Source organism: Sciurus carolinensis, chromosome 1, assembly GCF_902686445.1.
Source record: "Sciurus carolinensis chromosome 1, mSciCar1.2, whole genome shotgun sequence".
Lineage (NCBI taxonomy): Eukaryota > Metazoa > Chordata > Mammalia > Rodentia > Sciuridae > Sciurus > Sciurus carolinensis.
In genome coordinates, this window is record NC_062213.1 from 165,412,032 (window position 1) to 165,437,431 (window position 25,400).

The window sequence follows — 25,400 nt, forward strand, 5'->3', positions numbered from 1 at the left end:
TCTCTCTTCATGGATACATTGATTTTTCCCTTTCTTACCATTAACATCCAAACATTTTGTGTTATTTCTGCCATCATAAAAAAAACTTCATTCAAATTCCCTCTTTAGCAGTTACTGAACCATTTCTTGAAAGACTTGTCCAAACTTATGTTCACCTTCCTTTTTGCCATCGTCTCTTGAAGAGTCAGGCTCTTTTCTAGGTATAGTGTCTCCTCCACCTCTGAATCCTCACTTTGATGCTTCCGTGGAGTCGATGCATATAGCTGCTTCCCCTTGAAATTGACTTTCTGGACTCTCCTGACTCCACTGCCTCTCTGATGTTTTTTCGGCTCCTTTGCTAATTCCTCTTTTTTTCCCTGATCTTTATCCAGATACAGTGGTCTTTCCCAGGCCAGTACTTGGAGCGCTCTTCTCCGTATTCATACCCTTAGTAATCTCATCTAGTCTCAAAGTGTTACATATTGTATGTACTTTAATGACTCCCCAATTTTTATCTTTAGCTTAACTCAATACATGGTTCCTTTTATTTACTCAGTATCTCCTCTCAAATATCTGCTAGGCAAACCAGTCATAATCTAAAACTGAACTTCTGATTTTCCCTTTTCTTACCACCTTACCCTGATGCCAATTCTCTTTGTTCTGTAATCTTTCTGTCTCAGATAATGCCCTCTCCATTTTTCTAGTTCCTCATACTAACATTTTTAAATTCCTCTTTTTTTTTCCCCACACTTACATCCATCGGCAAATCCTTGAGTCTACCTTTAAAGTACTTTCAGAATCCAGCTACTTTCCTCTGCCTACACAGCTTTCTACTAGTCTAGGCAGCCGTCCTCCCTCACCTGAGTGTGTCAGCAGTTCCCTCAGTGGTCTCAGCTCTTGCCCTTAAGCCAGTTTTCTCTTTCCTTCAGGGCACCCAGCAGCCCTATGGTCTTACCAAACTTATGTCAGATTACAACCCTCCTCAGCCCACTCAGAGTCTTTGCTGCGGCCTCTGGGGCCTACCTGATGTCCCCTCTGGATGGTCTCTGAGGCCTCACCCATAGCTCTCCCTTCACTGACACCACTCCAGGCCCACACACACTCGCTCTAACAGTGTGCCGTTTCCAGTGCCCTCAGGCCCCTCTCTCTTACTTCCGGTTTTACAGAGATACTGCCTTCTCAAGGAACCTTCTCATATAGTCTTGTCTAAATATTCAACCCCATTTCTGTTCCTGCACTCTTATCATTTCCCTTCCTCTCTCATTTTTTATTACTTACTATACTTTTTTTTTTTAATCCTCTTTATCTGTCTCCCCAGTAAAACAAGCTCCAAAAGTGAAGATTATCCAGGGGTACAAAGCTGAATAATACCATTCTGTTCTTCAGGCTTCCATTGTCTGAGATCAAGCTCATGTGACATAAAGATACTTATAAGGCATGCGGGAATTTAGTTTTCATGTTTATTATATGTGTATTCCTTTAATTCCAAATGGAAGGTCTTTGTATCTTCTTGACTTTGTATCTTCTTGACTTGACTTTGTATCGCCTTGCCATAGATATCAAAGAACTCTTCAGATTTAATATTGTGGGGGGTTTTAAAGTAACTATACTTAATGTAAACAAGAATTAAGTCTCAGAATGATATGATGATGGTTAATTCGCAACTATATGTACTATCTTCAAGTTTAATAATTTTAAACTGTCATATTTGTAATTAATTTATTAAAAATAATCTTTCTGTATGAATATATTCTGTGCTAATGTCTGGTTCTTACTTCTTGTAACCAGAAAATAGTGCTTTAATCACATATCTTCTTTGCAGTTATATCCACTTTGTTTTTTTTGTTGTTGTTGTTGTTGTTGTCTTTTGATCTTTAGAAAAAAACAGGGTAACTTCTTTTTCTCAAATTACATGTACATATGTGTTGGTGTGAATGGGTGTCCATATATATAAAATGCTTAATTTCTCGTTTTCAAATTACTCATGATCTCACTGGCTGCACATGAGCTGCAGTTAGCCCTCTGGTGCTTTCCATTGCATTACTTACACATGACCCTTGTTTTGCCTCTCTTCAAAGCTGGCTTTTGGTGCCTTAGCCCTTTGCCAGCCGATGGCTGGGAGAGGGACACCAGGTAGTACGTGCCAGAGGTGGTGATCCCTTACTGTGATCTTTAGAGCAAGTGAGCATCAAGCACCGTGCTCCCCTCAAGCTTTGTAATGACCAGCTTTTTGGAACTAGTGTGTGTGGGGTGGTTTTTGTTTTTTGTTTTAAGTTTGATGAGCAAAGGAAAAGATTCTTTGATAGATGTGTATTTATATTTTTCTTTTTTCCCCTCAGGAGAAATCCCTCCCTGGTGTGGTGATGGCTCTTGTATGTAATGTGTTCGACATGCTTTACCAGCTTGCCAATCTAGAGGAGCCAAGGTAAATAAAAATATTCTTGAGACTTGAAAGCGAGAAAATTATGAATGTTAATGAACCAAGTAACTTTTCACTTGAAATGTATTTTACTTTATATCCCATACAAACTAAATAACTTCTTTATTGTAACTGACTTATGTGAAAGAAATTTATATTTGAAAATTTTCAGGATAACTCTACGAGTTCGAAAGCTTCTGCTTTTGATACCCACTGATCCTGCCATTCAGGAAGCTCTTGATCAACTTGATTCTTTGGGCAGAAAGGTATGTGTGCCTTCTACAGTTATTTAACTAGCATATGAATTTTGAATCTGATTCAGTGGAATTACAGTAAGACCATAGGATACCATTGTTTCCTAGTGTTTTTTCTTCTTTTGAGAAGTACCTTTGTCAAAAATAGAAATAGAAACTTCATGTTGGCAATAAAACCAGCCAGATAGAGTCAGTAATGAGATAACATTTTAGATTCAGACGAGGCTTTAATATCATCCACTTTTCCTCCCTCATGGCATATATTAGGAAACTGAAGCCCAGAAAGATGAAAGTTGCTTGTCCATGATCAGATTGGTTTTAACTCAGTTGAGTTTTTCTTCTGTCATGATGCCTGTCTGGATTTGATTATTGCATGTCTGAGTGGTTTGCATAAACGGATTTTGATTTTCTTCATAAGTGATATTTAAAGTTCGTTTTGTTTGATTTTTAGAATGTTGTTCTTTAATGGAGGGAGGGAAACTTTTTATCCATCATATTGTTCCATTATGTTTTCAGAATAAATTCATTTAGACCAAAATGGTTAGAACAACTTTTGTATTTTGTATTTTAGTGGTTGAAATTTAGATCCGCTTAGTCCTGTCATCTATAGCTTAGGTAGTAATTTGAGAGTGAAGGGAACTAATGTAATTATACAGTATATCACTAGTATTAGCTAAAAAGAAGTTCTCAAGATTACTACTTTAGCAGTCTTATGATTTCATTGTAAATATTTAGAAATTTTCTTTTTAAACATGGAAACAAATTTAAATGACCTTGCTAGTATTGCTTAGAATATATTCTGAAAAGTATTCATGTAGTATTTGAGTATCATTGAACACTCAGAATTCGTATGGGGCAATTTGAGGTTTTGTTGATAATTACAGAGTAGTGTGGTTATATGAAGCTAATTGTTTAGAAAATTTCATTAATGTGGTTTGAATTAAAGGTAAGAAAAATGTTACAATATCCACTGAAATGTTTAATTTGTGATTTTAAGACTTTTTTTTTTTTTCTCTCACTCTTTTTAAAACTAGAAGACATTGTTGTCTGAATCAAGTTCTCAGTCTTCAAAATCTCCATCCCTCTCTTCAAAACAACAGCATCAGCCAAGTGCCAGTTCAATCTTAGAAAGTCTGTTTCGGTCTTTTGCTCCAGGAATGTCCACCTTCAGAGTGCTTTACAACTTGGAAGTAAGAAATCTTATTCAACATTTTCATTTCATTTTGGCAGATCTACTTTGTTTTGTAGATTCATGTTTTCAAATGTGAGAAACAAATAAAAATGTTCCTTTTATTATGGAATGATCTGTTAGAAAATTAGTTTGTGGGGGCAGAAAGAAGATAAAATGGAACTTTTTACCCTAGAAATTTTTCATTGTTTTGATTTATGCCTATATTCATTGTTACCCTTGTAAAACAGCATCTAAATAAATAAGAAATCTTTTTGCTAAATAGGTCATTACCTTCCTCTGGAAGCTTTGCAAACCTATATTATATGAATTATCTTCAGCCTTCTTCTTGACTAAATATATCCTTATATTTTTAAAAGTCAGTTTGTTGACATCAGTCGAGATTAATGAGGAACTGATTAGGAAGCACATTAACATTATTATTCAAGACTTAAAAACCTTGGAAGAATTAGAACAAGCAATTAATTTTAATCTTATCTTTATTTGTTAATTCATATTTCTATCTGTATAAGAGCACCTGGAAAACAGAATAATCCAACAATGAGCTCTAGCTTGTCATCAGCCACCTAGATTGCATTATCTCAGAACCAAAACACTATAATAGTAGAATATCTGCAGTATAATTTCAAAACCTCTCAGTTAACTATGAATTTCTTTGATAGGTATGTTTTGCTTTTATATACATCAAATATTTGGAAAGCCTTACCCTCCAGAAAGCACTTTTGCAAGGTTGATTTCCTTGCAGTATGCTTGTTAGTTTTCGTTTGCCCACTAGGAAACTTCAAAGTGAATGTAGCAAATACCCATTCTTTTGAAGAAACCTGTCATCTTCAGTAAATGTTTGCCCACTAAGCCTGGGGAGTGTGTGCATATAGATGAAGAACTGTGTAAGCACACGAAGAGCAGCAGGCTCCTTTCTCCCATGCAGTGCATTATCTGAGACTGAGGACCCCATTTTCCACAGAGCTACCTAGGAAGACGGCATCTCTAACAGAAATCCCACATTAGAAATCTAAGTGCATAAAGCCCATAGGTTCATAGAAGCAAAATTTTTTTAGGCTAGAGAAGGTTCTTTAACTCTATCTTGTTTAAAACTGAGGCAATTAGAGATTTAAATTTTAAGATTTAAATACTTAAATCATAATAGTTGAATAATCTATTAGTTTACTGAGCATTTGTGCTGATACTTGCACTAAACAGCTTAAACTTTTAATTCATACAAACCTCTGGTGATCATAATTATCATCTTTGTTTAGGTAATGAGAAAACTGAGGCAGCTCTTTGGGAAATGGGCTTCTCAAAATGGCTACTCTTTCAGTTGGTAGCTGGGGAAACTAGAATGTGAACTGAATTTGTTATATTATCATATGATTATTTGTATGAAATTCTTCTCTGTCCTACCAGAACATTCAGTTAAGCTTTCTGTAGGTGAGTATTGCAGTATTGTAGTGGGGACCTGTATTATTGGAATGACACACATCTGGATTTGAATTCTAATCATGTGACCTTGAGTGGGAGGTCACTTGACTTCTCTGGTCTTAGTCCTCTTAAGTATAAAGAAATATAAATATCTTAGTGCATTGTAGATGTTCAGTGAACAGGAACTAGAGTCATTAGGAAGCTCATCTAGCATTTTTAACATTTGGATTGTTTTATAAAACATTGGCTTTTGTGCTTTTTAAAGTACCTATCCAGCACATCACATAAGGTTGTCAGTTCTTATGTAAGCTGAAGGCCTGAGATTGTCACATTTACCCATTTCATATAAAGAAGACATGTTAGCTTTCTTGAGAACAGAAATTTTCATTCCAAATTAAATACACAGATGTTGGGATGATTAAGTGTGTTTGTCTATTTCTAGGTTCTGAGCTCCAAACTCATGCCAACAGCTGATGATGACATGGCAAGAAGTTGTGCTAAATCCTTCTGTGAGAATTTCCTCAAAGCAGGAGGTTTGAGGTACATGAGTTATAGAAAATGAGTATAGTTGTAATAGCTGATTTTCCCTGCAAAGCCTTGCTTATCCCTGAAAGGTATCATATGAAACATTATGAGAGTTATAAGAAGAAGAAATGATGTTTTAGTCCTTAAGAATGTTTTGATTCATCTTAAGACCTTTGTTTATTTGAAAAACGTACAGAAGCACATCTCCTTCCCCACTAGTAGTGGGGAAATTTTTTAATTTGTTGTATTTAGTTATACATGACAGCAGAATGCATTTTGATTCATTGTACACAAATGGAGTACAACTTTTCATTTCTCTGGTTGTACATGATGTAGAGTCACACCATTCGTGCAATCATATATGTGTACACGATAATGATGTTCATCTCATTCCACCATCTTTCCCACCCTTCTGCCCCCCTCCCTTTCCCTTACTCCCCTCTGCCCAATCCAGTGTTTCTGCATTCTTTCTTACCCTTTCTCTCTCCCCATTATGTATCAGCATCCACTTATTAGAGAAAACATTTGGCCTTTGGGGACTGGCTTATCACACTTAGCATGATATTCTCCAACTTCATCCATTTACCTGCAAATGCCATAATTTTATTCTTTGTTAAGGCTGAGTAATATATTCCATTGTGTACATATCCATTCATCTGTTGAAGGGCATCTAGGTTGGTTCCGCAATCTAGCTATTGTGAATTGAGCTGCTATACTCATTGATGTGCCTGCATCACTGTAGTATGCTGATTTTAAGTCCTTTGGGTATAGGCTGAGGAGTGGGATAGCTGGGTCAAATGGTAGTTCCATTCCAAGTTTTCTTGGGAATCTCCATGCTGCTTTCCAGAGTGGATGCACCAATTTGCAATCTCACCACCAATGTATGACTGTACCTTCTCCCCACATCCTTACCAACACTTACTGTCGCTATTCTTGATAATTGCCCATCTAATTGGAGATGAAATCTTAGAGTAGTTTTGATTTGCATTTCTCTAATTACTAGAGATGTTGAACATTTCATATATTTGTTAATCAATTGTACGTCTTCTGTGTAGTGTCTGCTCAGTTCCTTACCTCATATATTGATTGGGTTATTTGTATTTTTGGTGTCAAGTTTTTTGAGTTCTTTATATATCCTGGAAATTAGTGCTGTATCTGAAGAGCATGTTGTAAAGATTTTCTCCCACTCTGTAGACTCTCACTTTACATTGTTGATTGTTTCCTTTGCTGAGAAAAAGTTTTAGTTTGCATCCATCCCATTTATTGATTCTTGATTTATTTCCTGTGCTTTAGGAATCTTGTAAGGAAGTCTGGTCCTAAGCTGACATGATAGAGATTAGGGCCTACTTTTTCTTCTATTTGTTGCAGAGTCTCTGGTCTAATTCCTAGGTCCTTGATCCATTTTGACTTGAGCTTTGTGCAGGGTGAGAGATAAGGGTTTAATTTCATTTTGCTGCATATGGATTTCCAGTTTTCCCAGTACCATTTGATGAAAAGGCTATCTTTTCTCCAATGTATGTTTTTGTCTACTATGAGACAACTGTATTTATGTGGGTTTGTCTCTGTGTCCTCTATTCTGTACCATTGGTCTACATGTCTATTTTGGTGCTAATACTATGTCATTTTTGTTACTATAGCTCTGTAGTATAGTTTAAGGTCTGGTATTGTGATGCCAGATGCTTAATTCTTCTTGCTAAGTATCGCTTTGGCTATTCTGGGTCTCTTACTTTTCCAAATGAATTTCATGATTGCTTTCTCTATTTCTATGAGGAAAGGTATTGGGATTTTAATTGGAATTGCATTGAATTTATTTAACGCTTTTGGTCGTATGACCATTTTGACATAATTCTGCCTATCCAAGAACATGGGAGATCTTTCCATCTTCTCAGGTCTTCTTCAATTTCTTTCTTTCGTGTTCTGTAGATTTCATTGTAGAGGTCTTTCAACGTCTTTTCTTAGATTGATTCCCAAGTTTTGTTTTGTTTTGTTTTGTTTTTGAGACTGTTGTGAATGGAGTAGTTTTCCTAATTTCTCTTTGGGAGGGTTCATCACTTATGAAAAGAAATGCATTAGATTAATGAGTGTTGATTTCATATCCTGTTACTTTGCTGAATTCATTTATGAGGTCTAGAAGTTTTCTGGTGGAATTTTTTGGATCTTTTAAATATAGAATCGTTGTCGGCAAATAGTGATAGTTTGAGATCTTCTTTTCCTATTCATATTCCTTTAATTTCTTTGATCTAATTGTTCTGGCTAGAGTTTCAAGGATTATATTGAGTAAAGTGGCAAAAGAGGGCATTCCTGTCTTATTCCAGTTTTTAGAGGGAATGCTTTCAATTTTTCTCAATTTTGAATGATGTTGGCGATGGGCTTAGCATAGATAGCCTTTACAACACTGAGGTATGTTTCTACTATCCCTATTTTTTTCTAGTGTTTTGAACATGTAGGAGTGCTGTATTTCCTCAAGTGCTTTTCCTGTGTCTATTGAAATGATCTTAACTTTAAGTCTGTTGATGTGATGGATTACATTTATTGATTTCCAGATGTTGAACCAACCTTGCATCCCTGGGATGAACCCCACTTGATCATGGTGCACTATTGTTTTAATATGTTTTTGTATGCAGTTTGCCAGAATTTTGATTAGAATTTTTTCGTTTATGTTCATTAGGGATATTGGTTTGAAGTTTTCTTTCCTTGATGTGTCTCTGTCTGGTTTTGGCATCAGGGTAATACTAGCTTCAGAGAATGAGTTTGGAAGGGTTCCCTCCTTTTCTATTTCATGGAATACTTTGAGGAATATTCGTATTTATTGTTCTTCTTTGAAGGTTTTATAGAACCTGGCTGAGAATTCATCTGGTCCTGGGCTTTTCTTGGTTGGTAATCTTTTGATGGCATCTTCTATTTCATTGCTTGAAATTGATCTGTTTAAATTTTGTATGTCCTCCTACTTCAGTTTGAGTAGATCATATGTCTCTAGAAATTTGTTGATATCTTCAAGAGTATATATTTTCAAAATAGCTTCTAATTATCTTTTTATTTTAATAGTGTCCATTGTGAAATTTCCTTTTTCATCACAAATTTAATAACTTGAATTTTCTCTCTCCTCTTCATTAGTGTAGCTAAGGGTTTATTGTTTGTTTTTTTCAAGAACCAACTTTTTGTTTGTCAAATTTTTTTTATCAATTTTTTGAGTTGTGTCTTTTGTTTCAATTTCATTGATTTCAGCTCTGATTTTAATTATTTCCTGTCTTCTGCTGCTTTGGGTGTTGATTTGTTCTTCTTTTTCTAGAATTTTGAGATGTAATGTTAGGTCATTTATTTGTTGACTTTTTATTCTTTTAATGAATGAGCTCAATGCAATGAACTTTCCTCTTAGTACTGCTTTCATAGTGTCCCAGAGATTTTGATATGTTGTATCATTGTTCTCATTTACCTCTAAGAATTTTTTTATCTCCTCCCCGATGTCTTCTGCTATCAATGCATCATTCAATACCATATTATTTATTCTCCAGTTATTGGAGTAGCTTCTATTTTTTATTTTATCATTGATTTCTAATTTCACTCCATTATGATCTGATAGAATGCAGGGTAGTATCTCTGTTTTTTTTTGTATTTGACATAACATATGGTCTTATTTTAGAGAAGGATCCATGTGCTGGTGAGAAGAAAGTGTATTCCCTCGTTGATGGATGGAATATTCTAATTCTGTTAAGTCTAAATTACTGATTGTATTATTGAGTTCTGTAGTTTCTTTGTTCAGTTTTTGTTTGGAAGATCTGACCAGTGATAAGAGAGGTGTATTAAAGTCACACCCAGTATTGTTGTGTTGTGGTCTGTTTGATTCGTGAAATTGAGAATTGTTTGACATACTTAGGTGCACCATCGTTTGGGGCATAAATATTTACGAATGTTATGTCTTATTGATGTATGATCCCTTAAGCAGTATGAAATGTCCTTCTTTATCCCTTCTAACTTTGGCTTGAAGTTCACTTTGTCTGATATGAGGATGGAAACCCCTGCTTGTTTATGCAGTCCATGTGAGTGAGTCCATGTGAGTGATGTTTTTTCCCATCCTTTCAACTTCAGTCTGTGGATGCCTTTTCCTAGGAGGTGAGTCTCTTGAAAGTAGCTTATTATTGGGTCTTTTTTTTTTTTTTTTTTTTTCCCTTTAATCCAGTGTGCCAGTTTATGTCTTATGATTAATGAGTTTAGGCCGTTAACACTCAGGGTTATTACTGAGATATGATTTGTATTCAAGTCATTTTGGCTTAGTTTTGGTTTTCAACTTGACTTGGTTTCTCCTTTGATTGGCTTTTCCTTTAGTGTAGTTCCTCCCTTTGCTGACTTTCATTGTTGTTTTTCATTTCCTCATGGAATATTTTTTTGAGAATGTTCTGTACTGCATACTTTCTACTTGTAAATTTTTTAACTTTTTTTTATCATGGAAGGTTTTTATTTCATCTTCAAATCTGAAACTTAATTTTGCTTGACATAAGATTCTTGGTTGGCATCCATGTTCTTTCAGAACTTGAAATATGTTGTTCCAGGCCCTCCTAGCTTTTAGGTTCTGGGCTGAGAAATCTGCTAATATCCATGTTGGTTTCCCCCAATGTGTAATCTGATACTTTTCTCTGAAGGCCTTTAATATTCTATCTTTGTGGGCTGGGGATATAGTTCAGTTGGTAGAGTTCTTGCCTTACATGCACAAGGCCCTGGGTTCAATCCCCAGCAATACATACACACACACACACACACACACACACACACAATTCTGTCTTTGTTTTGTATGTTGGGCATTTTCATTATAATGTGCCTTGGTGTGGATCTGTTTTAATTTTGTGCATTTGGTGTCCTGTAAGCCTCTTGTATTTCCTCTTCCATTTCATTCTTCAGGTTTAGGAGATTTTCTGATATTAGTTCATTGAATATATTGTTCATTTAGTTTGTATCTTTGTGCCTTCCTCTATTCCTATAATTCTTAAATTTGGTATTTTTATGTCATCCCATAATTCTTGGTTCTCTTCATGATTTCTTACCATCTTTCCTGTGTGGTCAGCTTTATTTTCAAGATTAAATATTTTGTCTTCATTGTCTGAGTTTCTGTCTTCCAGGTGATCTAGTCTGTTGGTGATGCTTTCCATTGAGTTTTTAATTTGGTTTATTATTTCCTTCATTTCAAGGATTTCTGTTGTTTTGTTTTTTTTTCCCAGAATCAGAATCATTGAAGTGATCTTTTGCTTCCTGCATTTGCTCCTTTAACTCTTCATTGAAGTGATCTTCCCACTTTTATTCTCTTAGATCATCCTTGACTTCACAGATCATTTTAATTATGTACATTCTCAACTCCTTCTCTGGCATTTTTTCTACTGTGTTGTCAGTGGATTCTGTTAATATAGCATCTTGGTTGGTTTGGGATACTTTCTTCTCTTGTTTTTTCATGTCATTTGTGTGTCTTCCCCTCTAGCAGTACAGATCCAAGGTATTATAGTTTCCACCCCTTAGATTTATAGTGTCCCTGCAGGTTTCCAATACCATGCCTTTAAGGGGGAGATCAATATTAACAGCACCCAATGCAAATAATAAGGCAACCTTAAGCCACGTAGCCCCTATTAAGTCATTAAGTTTTGTTGCAATAAACAGAGTTGATATGTTTTGGATTATTATCTACAACATAAGCAGTAGGTTTGTAATAAGGTCTACAGTTTCTAATGGACAGAGAGAGAACAGGGGAGGGGTATAGGATTGATGTTAATGAGGTAGAAGATGAGAATATAGAGGTTTTAGATCATAGGAAGAGTGAAAGAGGAATCAAAAGCAGTTGGTTTTTAGCAGGAGAAAAGAGAGGAAGAGACTCTGAGAAAACAGATAAATAAGAGGAAAATAGAGGTAGAAAAAAAAAAAGGGAAAAAAAAAAAAAACCCTGTATATACTATTTAAACCTCCCAGTCCTCAGTAGCCTAATGCATGGAAAGTACTTGATTTAAAAAATGTTGGGAATGTGAGAGCGGGAAACGAAAAAAGAAAAAATAGGGAAAGAAAAAGAATCTTGAAGGAAAATTAAACAATTGTTTCTGTTGGAGTTCAATATCTACTCTGTTTCCCTTCTCATCTGATAGGTGGGGTTGTGTGAAGTTTGCTGGTAACTCCACCCTCAGGATGCAGTTACTAAGGTGGGAGGATTAGACTCAGAGGCAGGAGTCCTGGAGGCAGGGTACAGCAATTGCCAGTCCCACTGAAAGACTGCACCCCAGGACTCTCCTTTGGGGTCCACTCGTGTGACGCAGGAGTTTGGTCTTAGCCCCTTACCTCGCTTGTGTACCCCACAATTCCTGGTCTCTAATTTAGTCTCTAAATTGTCTCTCTCCTGCCCCTGCCCTTTTGACTTCCCAATCAGGAACCTCTCTTCCTGGAGGTCCTGAGGGCCGAGCACTAGGACCTGTGCATCTGTCCCAGAAAACTGTTCTGTACTGGGCAGAGCAGGACCAGACATTGAGAGCTGTGGGCCAGCCACATATCTGCAAGCGTTGGACTGGGTTGGTGGCTAGGGGTGGTCGGGAGACTGGGGATTGAAGAGCCGAGGGCCCTGTTGATTGCCAAACCTGTGCCACCAGGTGATCGGTGAATGCTGTACTGGGGAGGGACTCATGAACCAGGCTGATACCAGTTCCCAGCAAGTGCTGCCTGAGTTGTCTCTGCGATCAGAGACAGAGTCAGATGTCTCTGACTTATATTTTAAAGAGTTCACTCTGGATGATCATTTGAAAATAGTTTTAGAGGGTAGGGGGGCAGGAGTGGGCAAGGAGAAGAAATTGGAAGCTTTAGCAGTAGTATAGGGTGTAGTGGATGTTGGAAAACAGGTTGACCAAATACACCAATTCTTGATATATTTTTGAATTGATAGTTCCACTTGTACCAAGATAGCAGTTGTTCATTGAACTCAAACCAGTTCATGAGAATGAGAACTGTTTGAACACTGTCTTGGGTATATGGCTAAATTGAATCTAATTTTGATGGATCCAAGAAAGTTGTATTTATTTTAGGAAATCATTGTGATAGAAATATACATTGTTCATTTATATATATAAGAATTTTGGAGAAACTTGATAACTAAGAATGTTTATAAGCCCTTGCATTTATTATTTAAAAACTGCCTTTAAAAAAACTAGAAATCTTTACTATACTACCTTTTTTCTTTTCTTTGAAGTTTGGTTGTAAATGTCATGCAGAGAGATTCCATTCCATCAGAAGTGGACTATGAGACAAGGCAGGGTGTTTATTCCATCTGTCTACAACTTGCAAGGTATGTACATGTATTGTATTAGTCTCAGAAGGCAATACCTGATTTTATTTTTCTTCCGAATCATATCATTTTGATATTAAATGACCTTGAATAAGTCCAGCTTTTTCTTTTTAAGATTTTTACTTGTTGGACAAACAATGCCCACGTTATTAGATGAAGACCTCACCAAAGATGGCATAGAAGCTCTTTCTTCTCGCCCATTCCGAAATGTCAGCCGACAGACAAGCAGACAGATGTCCTTATGTGGTACCCCAGAAAAGTCATCCTACCGACAGTTGTCAGTATCAGATCGATCCTCTATCAGGGTTGAGGAAATCATCCCTGCTGCTCGGGTTGCAATACAAGTGAGTGAGTGATGTATTCAAGAAGTATTAAGCACCGCCTCCTTAAAGGCTATGCTGGGAAGAGGAACTGTATAGATATGAAAATGTTTAAAATGTGAATACTGCTTTCAAGGAATTTATGTCAAGAAAGAGACCAGTAGTGCAAAAATAACTGTGAAAGATAGAAGGTGTCAAGTGTCATAAAGGAAAGTGATCTGTGGGCCTTCATAGTAAATGGAATAGTTTCCTTCACCTGTGCCATCATGGGTAATTTTATTGTGGATTTAGCATCCGTGCTAAATCCTGAAGGCTAGATGGGGATTAGATATGGAAAGAGAGTATTTAGAGAGGTGGAGAGAGGAGATTTGTTCAAGCAAAAGGAGGAGTGCGAGCAAAGTTAAAGATAAAACCAGGTCACAGGTAGTTTACAAAGGCCAAAGCATAGCATGTAGGAAAGGAAACCAAATTGGGCCAGGCACAGCCTGTAATCCCAGCTGCTTAGGAGATTGAGGCAGGAGGATCACAAATTTGAGGCCAGCCCAGCAACTTAGACTCTATCTCGAAGTAAAATTTGAAAAAAGAAAGGACTACCTGCAGCTGTTGCTGAGAATCAGAAGGTACTTTTAGATTCAATCCCCAGTACTGTGGGGGAAATTTGGTGAAGGGCCATTTGAAGCTGGGGCCTGAGAAGCAGACTGTTTTACAGATAACAGATACTAAAAGTCTGAACAGGAAGGCTGTCCTTTCGTATGCTCTTGGAGGGAAAAGAGTTTCACAAAGCTGAGGCCAGTGAGAAGGTATAGGAGTCAGTAGAATGTGCTCATACTGCACTGCCTTTCCTCATAACACTCTTTCCACACTTCTTCAGACTATGGAAGTAAGTGATTTCACTTCTACGGTGGCTTGTTTCATGAGATTGTCATGGGCTGCTGCTGCAGGACGACTTGACCTGGTTGGGAGTAGCCAGCCAATTAAAGAAAGTAATTCTCTGTTTCCTGCTGGAATTCGAAACAGACTCAGCAGTTCAGGTACTGATTTTAAAAGGGACAGTAATTAGAATACTGAGTAATAAATAACTGTCAGAATCATCTGTGTGTAGTCACAAAGAGAACCTTTTCTTTTGCTTTTGAGCATGAGTAAAAATTAATCAGGCTTAATATTTGTGCACATTACTGTATGTGCCATTCTTTATTTAAATAAAAAGCATTCTTAAGAGCGTATAGTAAGTAAAAACAGCAGTTTTCAGCTTCACTGAATGCAAAAAATGCCAGAGGGCCAGAAATTGTGACAGTAACACAAATTCATCTTGAATTCTGACCTGGAAAACACTTCTTTCCTTGGTTTGGTGGGTTATTTTCTTTTGGGCCTTTTTTTCCCCCCATATTTTTTTATTGGTGCTTTACAATACACATAATAGTGGAATTCATTGTTACATATTCATGTATGCACACAATTTAACAATATACTTTGGTCAATATCATCCACCACTAACTTCTCTTTCCCTTCCCTCCTCACTCCTCTGCTGGTCTCCCTTCTATTTTCATGAGATTGCCTCCTACCTTTCCCCCCACCTTCTCTCTGAGTTTCCACATATGAAAGAAAACATAACAACCCCTGACTCCCATTCTAACTGGAGTAAAATAAAATCTCGGTAGTTTTGATATACATTTCTGTAATTGCTAAAGATGTTGAATGTTTTTCTGTATATTTGGTGACCATTTGTATTTTGTCTTTTGAGAAGTGTGTGTTTAGTTCATTTGCCCTTTTATTTGGGTAGCTTTTTTGGTGGGGATTTTTTGTTTTGTTTTTGAGTTCTTTATATAATCAATCTGGATATTAATTCTCTGTTGGAAGAATAGGTAGCAAAGATTTTCTCCCATTTTGTAGGTTCTCTCTTCATGCTCTTGTTTCCTTTGCTGTTCAGAAGCTTTTTAATTTGATACCATCTGTTGGGTTTTTTTAAATACAATGTTATTTCCTAGCTTTATTTGCTCTTCCTGCTTTGTGGGTTTATAAATACCTCAATAATAAAAAGTTTTAAATTATGACATACAGTAAAATACAGAAATGTTAAGTTTACAATATTTTTAGGATTTTCATGTATGAAAACCCTTCAAGATCAAGTTATAAGATATGGAACATTTTTAATATCACAGGAAGGTTTCCCTCATGCCCAAAATTGCGCTATTCTTACTTCCATCACCTGAAATTAGTTTTGCCTTGTGAATCCATTTTGAATTACTGCAAATGTGTTTTAAAGACAAAACAGGGTGTTTCAAATATGGTGATTAAATCTCTTGTATCTTAGACTTCAGTGCACTCTTGATGTATTTTTCACATGAGAATTCTGGATCATATATTAAAAGAATGTTAAAACTGAACAGTTCTTGTAAGATCCGTAGTAAACTCCTGTTTGCCTACTTTCAGGAAGCAATTGCAGTTCTGGAAGTGAAGGAGAACCTGTAGCCCTGCATGCAGGAATCTGTGTCCGACAGCAATCTGTGTCCACCAAAGATTCGCTGATTGCTGGAGAGGCTCTGTCTCTTCTTGTTACATGCCTGCAGCTTCGGAGCCAGCAGCTGGGTAGGAGGCTTCTTCAGGATTAATTTCTTTCAGGGAAAGACCAGGTTTCTATTGGGAGTTATTTACATTGCTTCATAGACAAGGTGCTACTGATAGAAATGAAAGGAGGGGTAAAGTTGGCATGTGGAATAGCTCACGATGGTACAACAATAGTTCATTCTGAAGAAGTGTTTATTGAGCATTTTATATACACAAGATTCTATGAGATTTTATAGAATTTAGCTTTAGATTTTATAAGGACAGGATGTCTGCCCTTCTGGAGCTTACAGTCCAGGTGAGGAATTTAAAATAACCCAAATCACTAGTTCATATACTATGTAATTAGAATTATGTATGAATCCCTGATAATGACTTATTACAAATTATAAAACTTTTAAGATTTTCCCTTTCATCTTTATTGTTGGCTTTGGGGGACTGGGCTAACACTAACCACTCTAACATTGTAGCACTCAGGGCTGAGCCCTTCATTGTCTCTGCATTCATTCTTTTGGAGATCTCATCGAGTTACCTAGCCATAAATTCCATCTAGATGCTGACAATCATCAGCACCTCAATTTGGATCTGTGACCTGGACCACTCCCCTGCCATCTCCACTGGGATAGCAGATAGACATAGTAAGCCTTCTGTCCAGAGCTCAACTGATCATGCCCACATCACTCAAGAATTCCCCCACATAAAGGCAGGTTTACCTTGCCAGTTGCTGTAATCACAAGCCTGGAGTCACCCTTGATTTCCTTTTTTCACACCCTACTTTGAGTTGGTCAGCTTATCATCCTGCCAGCTGTGCCTAGATTGCGCCCCTTCACACCACCTTCACTGTGAGCACTTCTAACCTGCCATCACCTCTTACTTGCCTTGCGGTAGTGCCTAACCAGTCCCCTTACTTCTGCCCTTGCAATAACCAGAGTAGATCTCCTAACATGTACATCACTTCTCTCTCAAAACCCCCCAAGTGACTTTTCAGTTCACCCATAGTAAAAGCCAGATCTTTACTAAGGCCTTCAAGGTGCATTGCAGTCTACCGTGATCTTTCTGTGCTTTCACCTTCTGCTTTCCCTCTCACTTCCTGGGTTCCTTATTTTTCCCAACACCAAAGACACTTTGCTGTTTGCTTCTGGGTTCTTGCACTGACTGTTCCCTCTTTCTGGTATGTTCTTTCCCCATCTCTGCCCATTTTTCTCTATTATCTCCTGCAACACCTTGCTTTCATTTCATCTTGGTGAGACATTCCCTGACCACCTTTTTAAAAAAAAAAAAAATATATTCTTCCTCTTGCCCTAGCACTGCATTGACCTCTAACCTTGTTTTTTTCTGTAACCTTTATCTCTTTATAACATAATTATCATGTTTATTGGCATGAATCCCCCAACTAGATTGTAAGCTCCATGAAGACCCTTTGTCTATTCTGTTCCCTGCTGCATCTTCAACACCCAAATACTGCCGGATGTGCAGTAGGCCCTAAATATGTAAATATTCAGACATGAAGTCTTAACTCCACTTTTAAAAGTGGTGCCAACACAAAGAAGCCCTAGTCTCGGCTGTTCTTACCAATTTCATACTTCCAGTTTTGTTGAGTTGGGAATCAATATGTATTTTATATGTTATAAAACTTAATTGTATATACCAGTGGTGAAGGTAATTGAGATAAACACACAGAAAATGAAAGAAATTTATGAAACATTAAAGTAGTATCTAAAATTATTTTCTCTGAGCAAGAATGCTTTTGAATGTTTATATGTGAGAAATATGTCATTATGAAATGACTTGAAATCTATGCCTTATGCTTAATTTGATTTTCTTTGAACTGTTTAGAGATATTTTTAAATCAAGATAAAATTATAACTTCCCTCCAAATTTCTGTCTTTTATCATTTATGAGTTTATTTTTGGTACATTTTAATAGTTACCAATATTGATAATTTCTCAAGACAGGACATTTTTTCTTAACTGGTATGTACATACATTGTACCAGAATACAAAGATTACTAAGACATGGCTGTTTCTCTTGAGCACTTAAAATTTTGTAGGGTAAATGGACAGACATGGAAGCAGTTATAGAAGCCCCTGAATTTTGATTCCATGTTTTAATTTCTGCTTAAGTTGCACTTAAGAAATTACTCAAATTTTTAAAAAATTTTGAAAATGCATTACCTTAGTTCCTTTTCCCCCTTAATTTTCCTTGTTCTTGTCATTAGCATCTTTCTATAACTTGCCCTGTGTTGCTGATTTTATCATCGATATTCTGCTTGGATCACCAAGTGCTGAAGTAAGAATTTTTTGCATTCCTTATTAAAAAACCCTTTAGTCCTATTCTTTTGGGGCTCTCATAGATACCTGTGACATTGTGGGGAATATAGAGGGAATGACACTTAGTCCTCATAGGAGTTATACACAGTGTGGCCAACCACTCTGAAGGAAATGTGACTATTAGAACTATACCACCCTCCTCTCTGCTACCCCTTCAGTATCCCACCAGAAATTATGAGACTTGCATTACGATTAATGGTTTTTGTTTTTGTTTTTGTTTTTTTTTAATGACAATGTTGCAACCAGTATGCAGCTCCTGTAACTTGTAGGGGCAGCTGGCATTAAGCATCAACATGTTGGTCAAAATCAGGAGAAGACCACCTTAAAGCCATGAACTTTTATTGGATGTTAAAATTCTTTCTTACATAATTTCAAAAATGAACTTTTTAAACACTTAAAGAAGAGTGGGTGTGGGTTTTTTTTCTTTTTTTCTTTTTTGTATTTTTGTCTACATTAAATTAAAACTAGTGATTCTAGAATAATATGATTTGGGAAATCAGTTCCCAAAGCACATTCAAAATTAGCCTGTTTACTCAGTGGATTCTTTACTATTAAAATTGAAACATGGGTACCTTACTAGTTTTCTTCAGTAACATGAATGAATATAGTGTGAACTTAGGAGGAAATCACTTTTTAAGTAGTCTTTAAGTGTTGACTGACATATGTCCTTTGCCACTAATCACATAATTTCAGATCCGCCGGGTTGCCTGTGATCAACTGTACACTCTTAGTCAGACAGACACTTCAGCCCATCCAGATGTGCAGAAGCCAAATCAGTTCCTTCTAGGTGTCATTCTCACAGCTCAGCTGCCTCTCTGGTCCCCAACTAGCATTATGAGAGGAGTCAATCAGAGGTATGTAATAAAGATGGAGAAGCCCGTTAACCAAAAGAAAGAATGAATAATATTTATGTACTGCTCCCCTAAAATCTACAGTGCATATTGAGGTGACAAAAGAACTTCTTTTTTCTTCTAACATTAGGTTCCTGAAAAAGGGCATTTGTTTTTCTTCCCGTGCAGGACAGGAGAATCAAATACCATATGGCTTTCTCCACCATCACCCCCAACTCCCAACCCATCCTACTTGGTCCACCTATCCAGAGAAAAAGAGGTGTCACCTGGTTTGTGTGACTGAAGTTATTTGAACTGGGTCATTGAAGGTTACACTGCTCATGTCCCCTACACATCACTTTCTTGCCCAGATCCCTTATAGCCCCATGACTCAAGGTAGCTGGGGTATCCTGCTAGCTTTCTGTCTTTGTTTTATACATGCCTCAGCATGCAAGAAAACTTGTGGTTCAGGCTCATAGGATGACTTAGGTAGGTCCGTTCTGCCTGCCCTTTCTTACATCTGAGGGTACCTTACCTCTGCATTGACTGACTGTTTCCTTCATCTAGTCCCAGGAAAGGAAGTAGGAGGTCCACATTGATTTCAAGTCTCTGCCACTTTTTTTGTTACGGGGGGGGGGGGAACTTAAGAACAGACCGATCACCACTGAGAAGTCCAAATTTGAGAGTCTTTATTAAGCCGGCCGACTGACTGTCCACACAATGCCCCAAAAATGGCTATTGGGAGAACAGCCCCGACCACAGGATTGTAGGGGTTCTTATACCAAAAATTACATTAATCATAAGTGCCTGTTGCTATGATTTGAAATTACACATTAACATCATGAGATCATCAACAGAGTGAGAGTAGGGAGTGGGTCACCTAGGTACAAACTAAAGAATGGTTACTAACAACCACCCAATTACTGCTACGTGGTATACTGGTTAAGAGCACTAGAGATCAAAAGAGCAATTTTTCATTACATAGGAATTGTCATTTTATATTGTTAAGCACGTCACACCAAGTAGCTGATGATGGGCACAGAGGCAGGGTGTTCCCATGGGAGAAACTTACTTCCTGCATAACATGGAGTCTCAGAGCAAAATGGAGTCTGTTTAGTCAATTCCCTCATAGTCTGGCCTGTAACATTTCTCATGGAGCCAGATCTGTCAGCCCATCACATATTCACCTCAGCTTTATCAGAGAGCCCCTGCCATAGGACTCATAAAATACGGAGATTTGTGAAAACAGTATCTACTTTCATTGTACATATATTTTATAAATTAGAGCACCAGAGGAGAAGTGGCATTAGGGCCATTGTAAACCCCTAACATAAGCCTCTAAGCCTGGATTTTTTTTTTTTAAATATTAAATTCTTCTAATCTTTGAGGGTGAAGCAAAAAGATTAGATTTTTAACATATCAAAAAATCTCTTTTAAAAATACATTAGTTTACAACTGTTTAACTTCAAATAAAATTGAATATTAGGTTTGGCATAATTTTGAAAATTATGTCTCAAAGCTTTTAATGCCTAGGATTGGTGTTTATTTAGTAGTTACCATGGGCTAATGATATGCCACACAGCCTACTAAGTTCTTTATATATATTTTTCATTCCTCAGAATGACCAAGTGAATCTCTTTTTTTTTAACTGTAATTCTTGATTCATTATTTATTTTCATCATTAATATATGCTTGAGCTTCATTTTAGTCAGCTTTTTTACTGCTATGAACAAGAGAGCTGACAAAAACAATTTTACAGAACAAAAGTTTATTTTGATGCTCATGGTTTCAGAGGTCTCAGGCTTAGATGACTGACTCCATTGCTCTGGGCCCAAGGTGAAGCAGAACATGATGGCATAACAGTGTGGTAGAGGAAAGCAGCTCAGGACACCACACCAGGAAGCAGAGCGCAGGGGGCAGGGGGAGCATGCTCTCTTCATGGACAAAAAATAAACCCCAAGGCTCTCCTCCCATCAACCTACCTCCTCCAGCCACACCCTACCTGCCCATAGACACCATTTAATCCATATTAGGGGATTAGCACACCTATTAGGTTAAGGCTCAACCCAATCATTTTGTCTCTAAATTTTCTTGAATTGCCTCACACATGAGCTTTTGGGGGACACCTAAATCATAATAAGCTAAATCATAATAAGCCTTTTATTTATATATTTTTCTATATATATATATATCTGTATATATGTATATATATACACAAACATTTATGTGTATATATATATACCAGTAAGTATAAACATGCATGTATATGTATGTATGATACATACATGTATACTATACTTTAGAAGTTAGAAAACAAAGTGAAATCAGTTGTTCTTGTGCACCTAGCTATAAGTAGTAGAAGCAGGGTTAAAACCAGTGTCTGTCTGATTTCAAAACCTGTGCTGTTGACCACTGTAACCCAGAAAAAGCATTCCCACATTAAAGAGTTGCCCTCTTTCTCTTCTTCTGCTGTATTTTTCTTCTTAGTGCTTATCTCCACTTAACATATGTTTATATTTGTTATTTGCAGTCTCCCTTGTTCTTTTGTTCAGTGTCCCCTTAAAACAGGTATAAACATTCGTAAGTGCTTAATAGATATTAGTTGATAATTGAATGAACAAATGTACTCAGTGCATAAATTATTTAAAAACAATACTATTAAAAGTTCCCTCTCTTTACACTGTTATTCCTTTACTATCATTATTAGCAAAATTATTAATGCTCCATGCTGCCATTACAAAATTTAAATTAATGTAAAAGCAGTTACTTTATGCTTAGGAAAATTATCTTTATTGTTTTGTGAACTTGTTTTTACAAGGTAAATGCTTTTTATTTTGAAATCAGCCTCCTTAGTAACTGAAACCTATCTATTTTTTAGACTGTTATCTCAGTGTATGGAGTATTTTGATTTGAGGTGCCAGTTATTAGATGATCTGACGAGTAAGTAAATGTCTAACTTTGATTTGGGATGGGGAAGTAGAGAAGAAAAGCCAAGTAGATGTTTTTAAATCTGATTTAGCATTGTCAGTGCAAATGAGATTATAATCGTTGTGAAATGAAACGTTTTCCTGAAAACAACCTGTAAGCCCATATACCAGTGAGTTTTTTAGTATAATTCCAGCCATTAATATGTTGAGAACATTTGTTAATTTAAAAATTGTCAAAGTCTCATATTTCATTTGTACTAACATGGAACTATGATGAAGAACCTTTCTCTTTAGTTTAATCTATTTTGACAGTTATGAAGGTTGATCGTTGAATGAAAGAGAGAATCTTTATTGAAACATGTTCGTAGTGATAGAAGCTGATGAAGTGATTAAAGTGTCATTGTTAGGAATTCTCTTGTTAGAGTGTTAAGATTTTAATCATCTGTACTTACCCTTAAATAATGCAAGTGTATGTTGCAGTGCTCTATATAAAATTCAGTTGTTCAAATCAAGAGTTTGTTAGTTTATTCCCCATCCTTTATGCAGATAATTTGCTTCAGTATGCAGGAAATAAATAAAATAAAAAGAAGACTGGGCATCATGGTGAATGCTTGTATGATCCCAGCTACTAGGAAGGCCTGAGCAAGAGGTTCACAAGTTCAAGGCCAGCCTGAGCAACTTAGTAAGACACTTCTCTCAAAATAAAATGTTAAAAGTGCTGGGGATATAGTCGAATGGTAGAGCACTCACCTAGCATGTGTTGAGGCCCTGGGTTTAAAAAAAAAAGTTCTGGTGATCAAAAATATTAATTTAAAAAAAAAGTCAAGGCCTGGAGGAAAAAAACATACTTTATGTATATGTATGCTGTGAAGCCCCACAGAGTCAATTTGGTTTTGAGATTCCTATGGGCCAAAGGTATAAAGGGAATAGTGTACAGTTAGTTGTTCTTGATATCTTTTAAGAAGAAAGAAAATGGTTTCTCAGAGAAGCAGATCTTTTTCCCATCACTTTATTCTAAAAGAAATTTCATATGAAAGTCTTCATGTAATGGACACATGAAGATCCAGTAACTGATAATCCTTAGTGACATCTTTTTTTTGGGGGGGGGAGGGTTGGTGCTGGGGATCGAACCCAGGGCCTTGTGCTTGCAAGGCAAGCACTCTACCGACTGAGCTATCTCCCCAGCCCCCTTAGTGACATCTTTTAAGGCAGATTCCTTCCTTGGTTCTGAGTCTCCCTCAGAAACTCCAAGCAGTACAGTAAGGTTGATTTCATGCAGACTAAGATAACGGAGTCTGGCTGTATATGTCTTGATTCAGGGTGAGATTGGTTATGTCTAGAAAGTGGATGGACTGTGTGTTCATCTAATCACCTAGCCCAATGTGTGTTTTTCTACAAGGCTTCCAGTCAAAATGGGGCAGCAGCCATCGAGGTTTTGCTCTCTGCTTTGCTTTTTGAAAACTGAAATCTCGAGTTGGCTATACACATGCAACTTTCAAATGAAATGAACAAGTTATTAAGGTAGATTGTCCCTGCATTGTCGAATAGTAAATGAAAGATCCAGGATCTCATATTTCATGGGAACTAATTCTCATTTTAAAACAAACAATATTATCTGATTTTGGGGTACATTTCATACCCTAGGGCCTACACTATGCACTTTACCTAGCACTGTGTGGTGGAGGTATTGGCCTTGTTGCATAACTAAGGCAGCAGGGTTATAGAGATTAGGTTCACGTCTGGTGCCAGACCAGGTCTGACTGACCCTAAAGTGTCCCTTTTCTCAGACCTGCTTGCTTCTCACTGTAGTAGAAGATAATCACTCTTCTTCTCCTCCCCATCCCATATGTCATTTTGCTGTAAGTTCTCGTTTGCTCAGGAAAGTAAAATACTGAATATGAAAGAACAGAGCAGTTCTGAGTTGGACTCATCGTTTAGAAACCTCAGCTCAGGCTGCTGTGCTCTTGACCTCCTCCTTTGCAGAACTCCTCCCTCCCTTGGTTTGGGAAACACTGCAGGAACTTTGGTTCCCCGTGTCCTTCCATCCCTGCCTTCTCCAGAAGGCTTGGTTCCCTAAACCAGGAACTTCTTCAGGGCAAGGATGGTCTCCCTTGTCCTAAACCTCAGCACGTAGTGCAGTGTCCTGTGTGGGGCAGGCATTTTACAGAGTTTGGTTTATGACAGTAAAGCCTTCAGGTGCCCTGTGGGAGGCAGCTGTCATCTGCCCTTTATTAGTGACAAGTTTTATGAGATCCGTGAAGTAAAAGATTGGATTTGACTGCTTACTTTAATTCAGGATTTTGACTCCACAAAGGGAAATCCTTCCTCTTTGTAATAGATTTTCTTTCCTTCTTAGCTTCAGAGATGGAGCAGTTACGAATAAGCCCAGCTACCATGCTTGAAGATGAGATTACATGGCTGGATAACTTTGAACCTAATCGCACAGCTGAATGTGAGACCAGTGAAGCAGACAACATCTTGTTGGCAGGACACTTGCGGCTCATTAAGACCCTCCTTTCACTCTGTGGGGCAGAAAAGGAAATGCTTGGTAATTATTGCTTCACCTTATTATGTGGCAGAATACCTTAGTTCTCAGATATTGTCATAGTATAGTATGTAATTAGAACAATCAGATAGTTGTTAAATATTTCATGGAAAATTGACCATTCACAAGTAGGAAATCATCTGTAATTTTAGTGGCTAATAAACTTAAGGCGTAACTGGTAACATTATATCATGTAGAAAATTTTGCATGTTTAAAAGATTGGAATCATATAACTTCTTAATATCAAGTAAAAATTACAGTTCAAAGAAGGTTTGTCTCTTTTTGCTGTCGTACTTCATAATGTATAATCTATTGTATATAGTACTTTTGTAAGTACGATTCTTATCTGGAGTGGTAACCCCTAACCACTGTCTCCCACTGATGGGGTATATATGAGATTCTCCTGGGATATATATGTAATCTGTAAAAGCATATGCTGTGTTACAAAATTATATTTTTAAAAAATTGCTGACCACTTTTATAATGCAAACTAAGCTCTACAAAAATCTTCTTGGCTACTGGGGATACATAGAAAAGAGTGATTCTTATAACCAGGAAGAGCAAGGCACATATCATTTTTACCTAAGACAGTAGGGTTTTAAAAGTTTGATAAACCCTGTATGAACTCCCCTATTCCCAGAGTAAGAATTATTCATTCACACTTTTCTGCCCTTTGGTATCTTGGCACATGTGTTTCTAAGGAGAAAGCTTGACTCCTTTCACTATTTGTAGACTCATAAGGGAAGGCACCCTCTCTGGTCTACTATGGTATCCTGTCCCCTGACCTCTCCTCCCTGCAGG

At 37.1% G+C, this 25,400-nt stretch overlaps 1 protein-coding gene and 1 non-coding gene across 4 annotated transcripts in view; one reads left to right on the forward strand and one right to left on the reverse strand.

Annotated features, from left to right (window-relative positions):
- Usp24 (ubiquitin specific peptidase 24) overlaps window positions 1-25,400 on the forward strand; it is a 140,202-nt gene that overhangs the window by 79,577 nt on the left and 35,225 nt on the right. For all 3 annotated transcript variants that reach the window (XM_047538442.1, XM_047538426.1, XM_047538437.1), the window contains 12 exons: window positions 2,319-2,404; window positions 2,571-2,664; window positions 3,687-3,842; window positions 5,703-5,800; window positions 12,990-13,085; window positions 13,201-13,429; window positions 14,277-14,436; window positions 15,836-15,991; window positions 18,186-18,256; window positions 18,991-19,151; window positions 22,006-22,067; window positions 24,411-24,602. In XM_047538442.1, the coding sequence (XP_047394398.1) occupies window positions 2,319-2,404; window positions 2,571-2,664; window positions 3,687-3,842; window positions 5,703-5,800; window positions 12,990-13,085; window positions 13,201-13,429; window positions 14,277-14,436; window positions 15,836-15,991; window positions 18,186-18,256; window positions 18,991-19,151; window positions 22,006-22,067; window positions 24,411-24,602 (1,561 nt within the window). The remainder of the gene's footprint in view (window positions 1-2,318; window positions 2,405-2,570; window positions 2,665-3,686; window positions 3,843-5,702; window positions 5,801-12,989; window positions 13,086-13,200; window positions 13,430-14,276; window positions 14,437-15,835; window positions 15,992-18,185; window positions 18,257-18,990; window positions 19,152-22,005; window positions 22,068-24,410; window positions 24,603-25,400) is intronic.
- Window positions 15,496-15,552, reverse strand: LOC124968559 (U7 small nuclear RNA). Its single transcript, XR_007105764.1, has one exon. It is a non-coding gene; the product is annotated as a U7 small nuclear RNA (small nuclear RNA).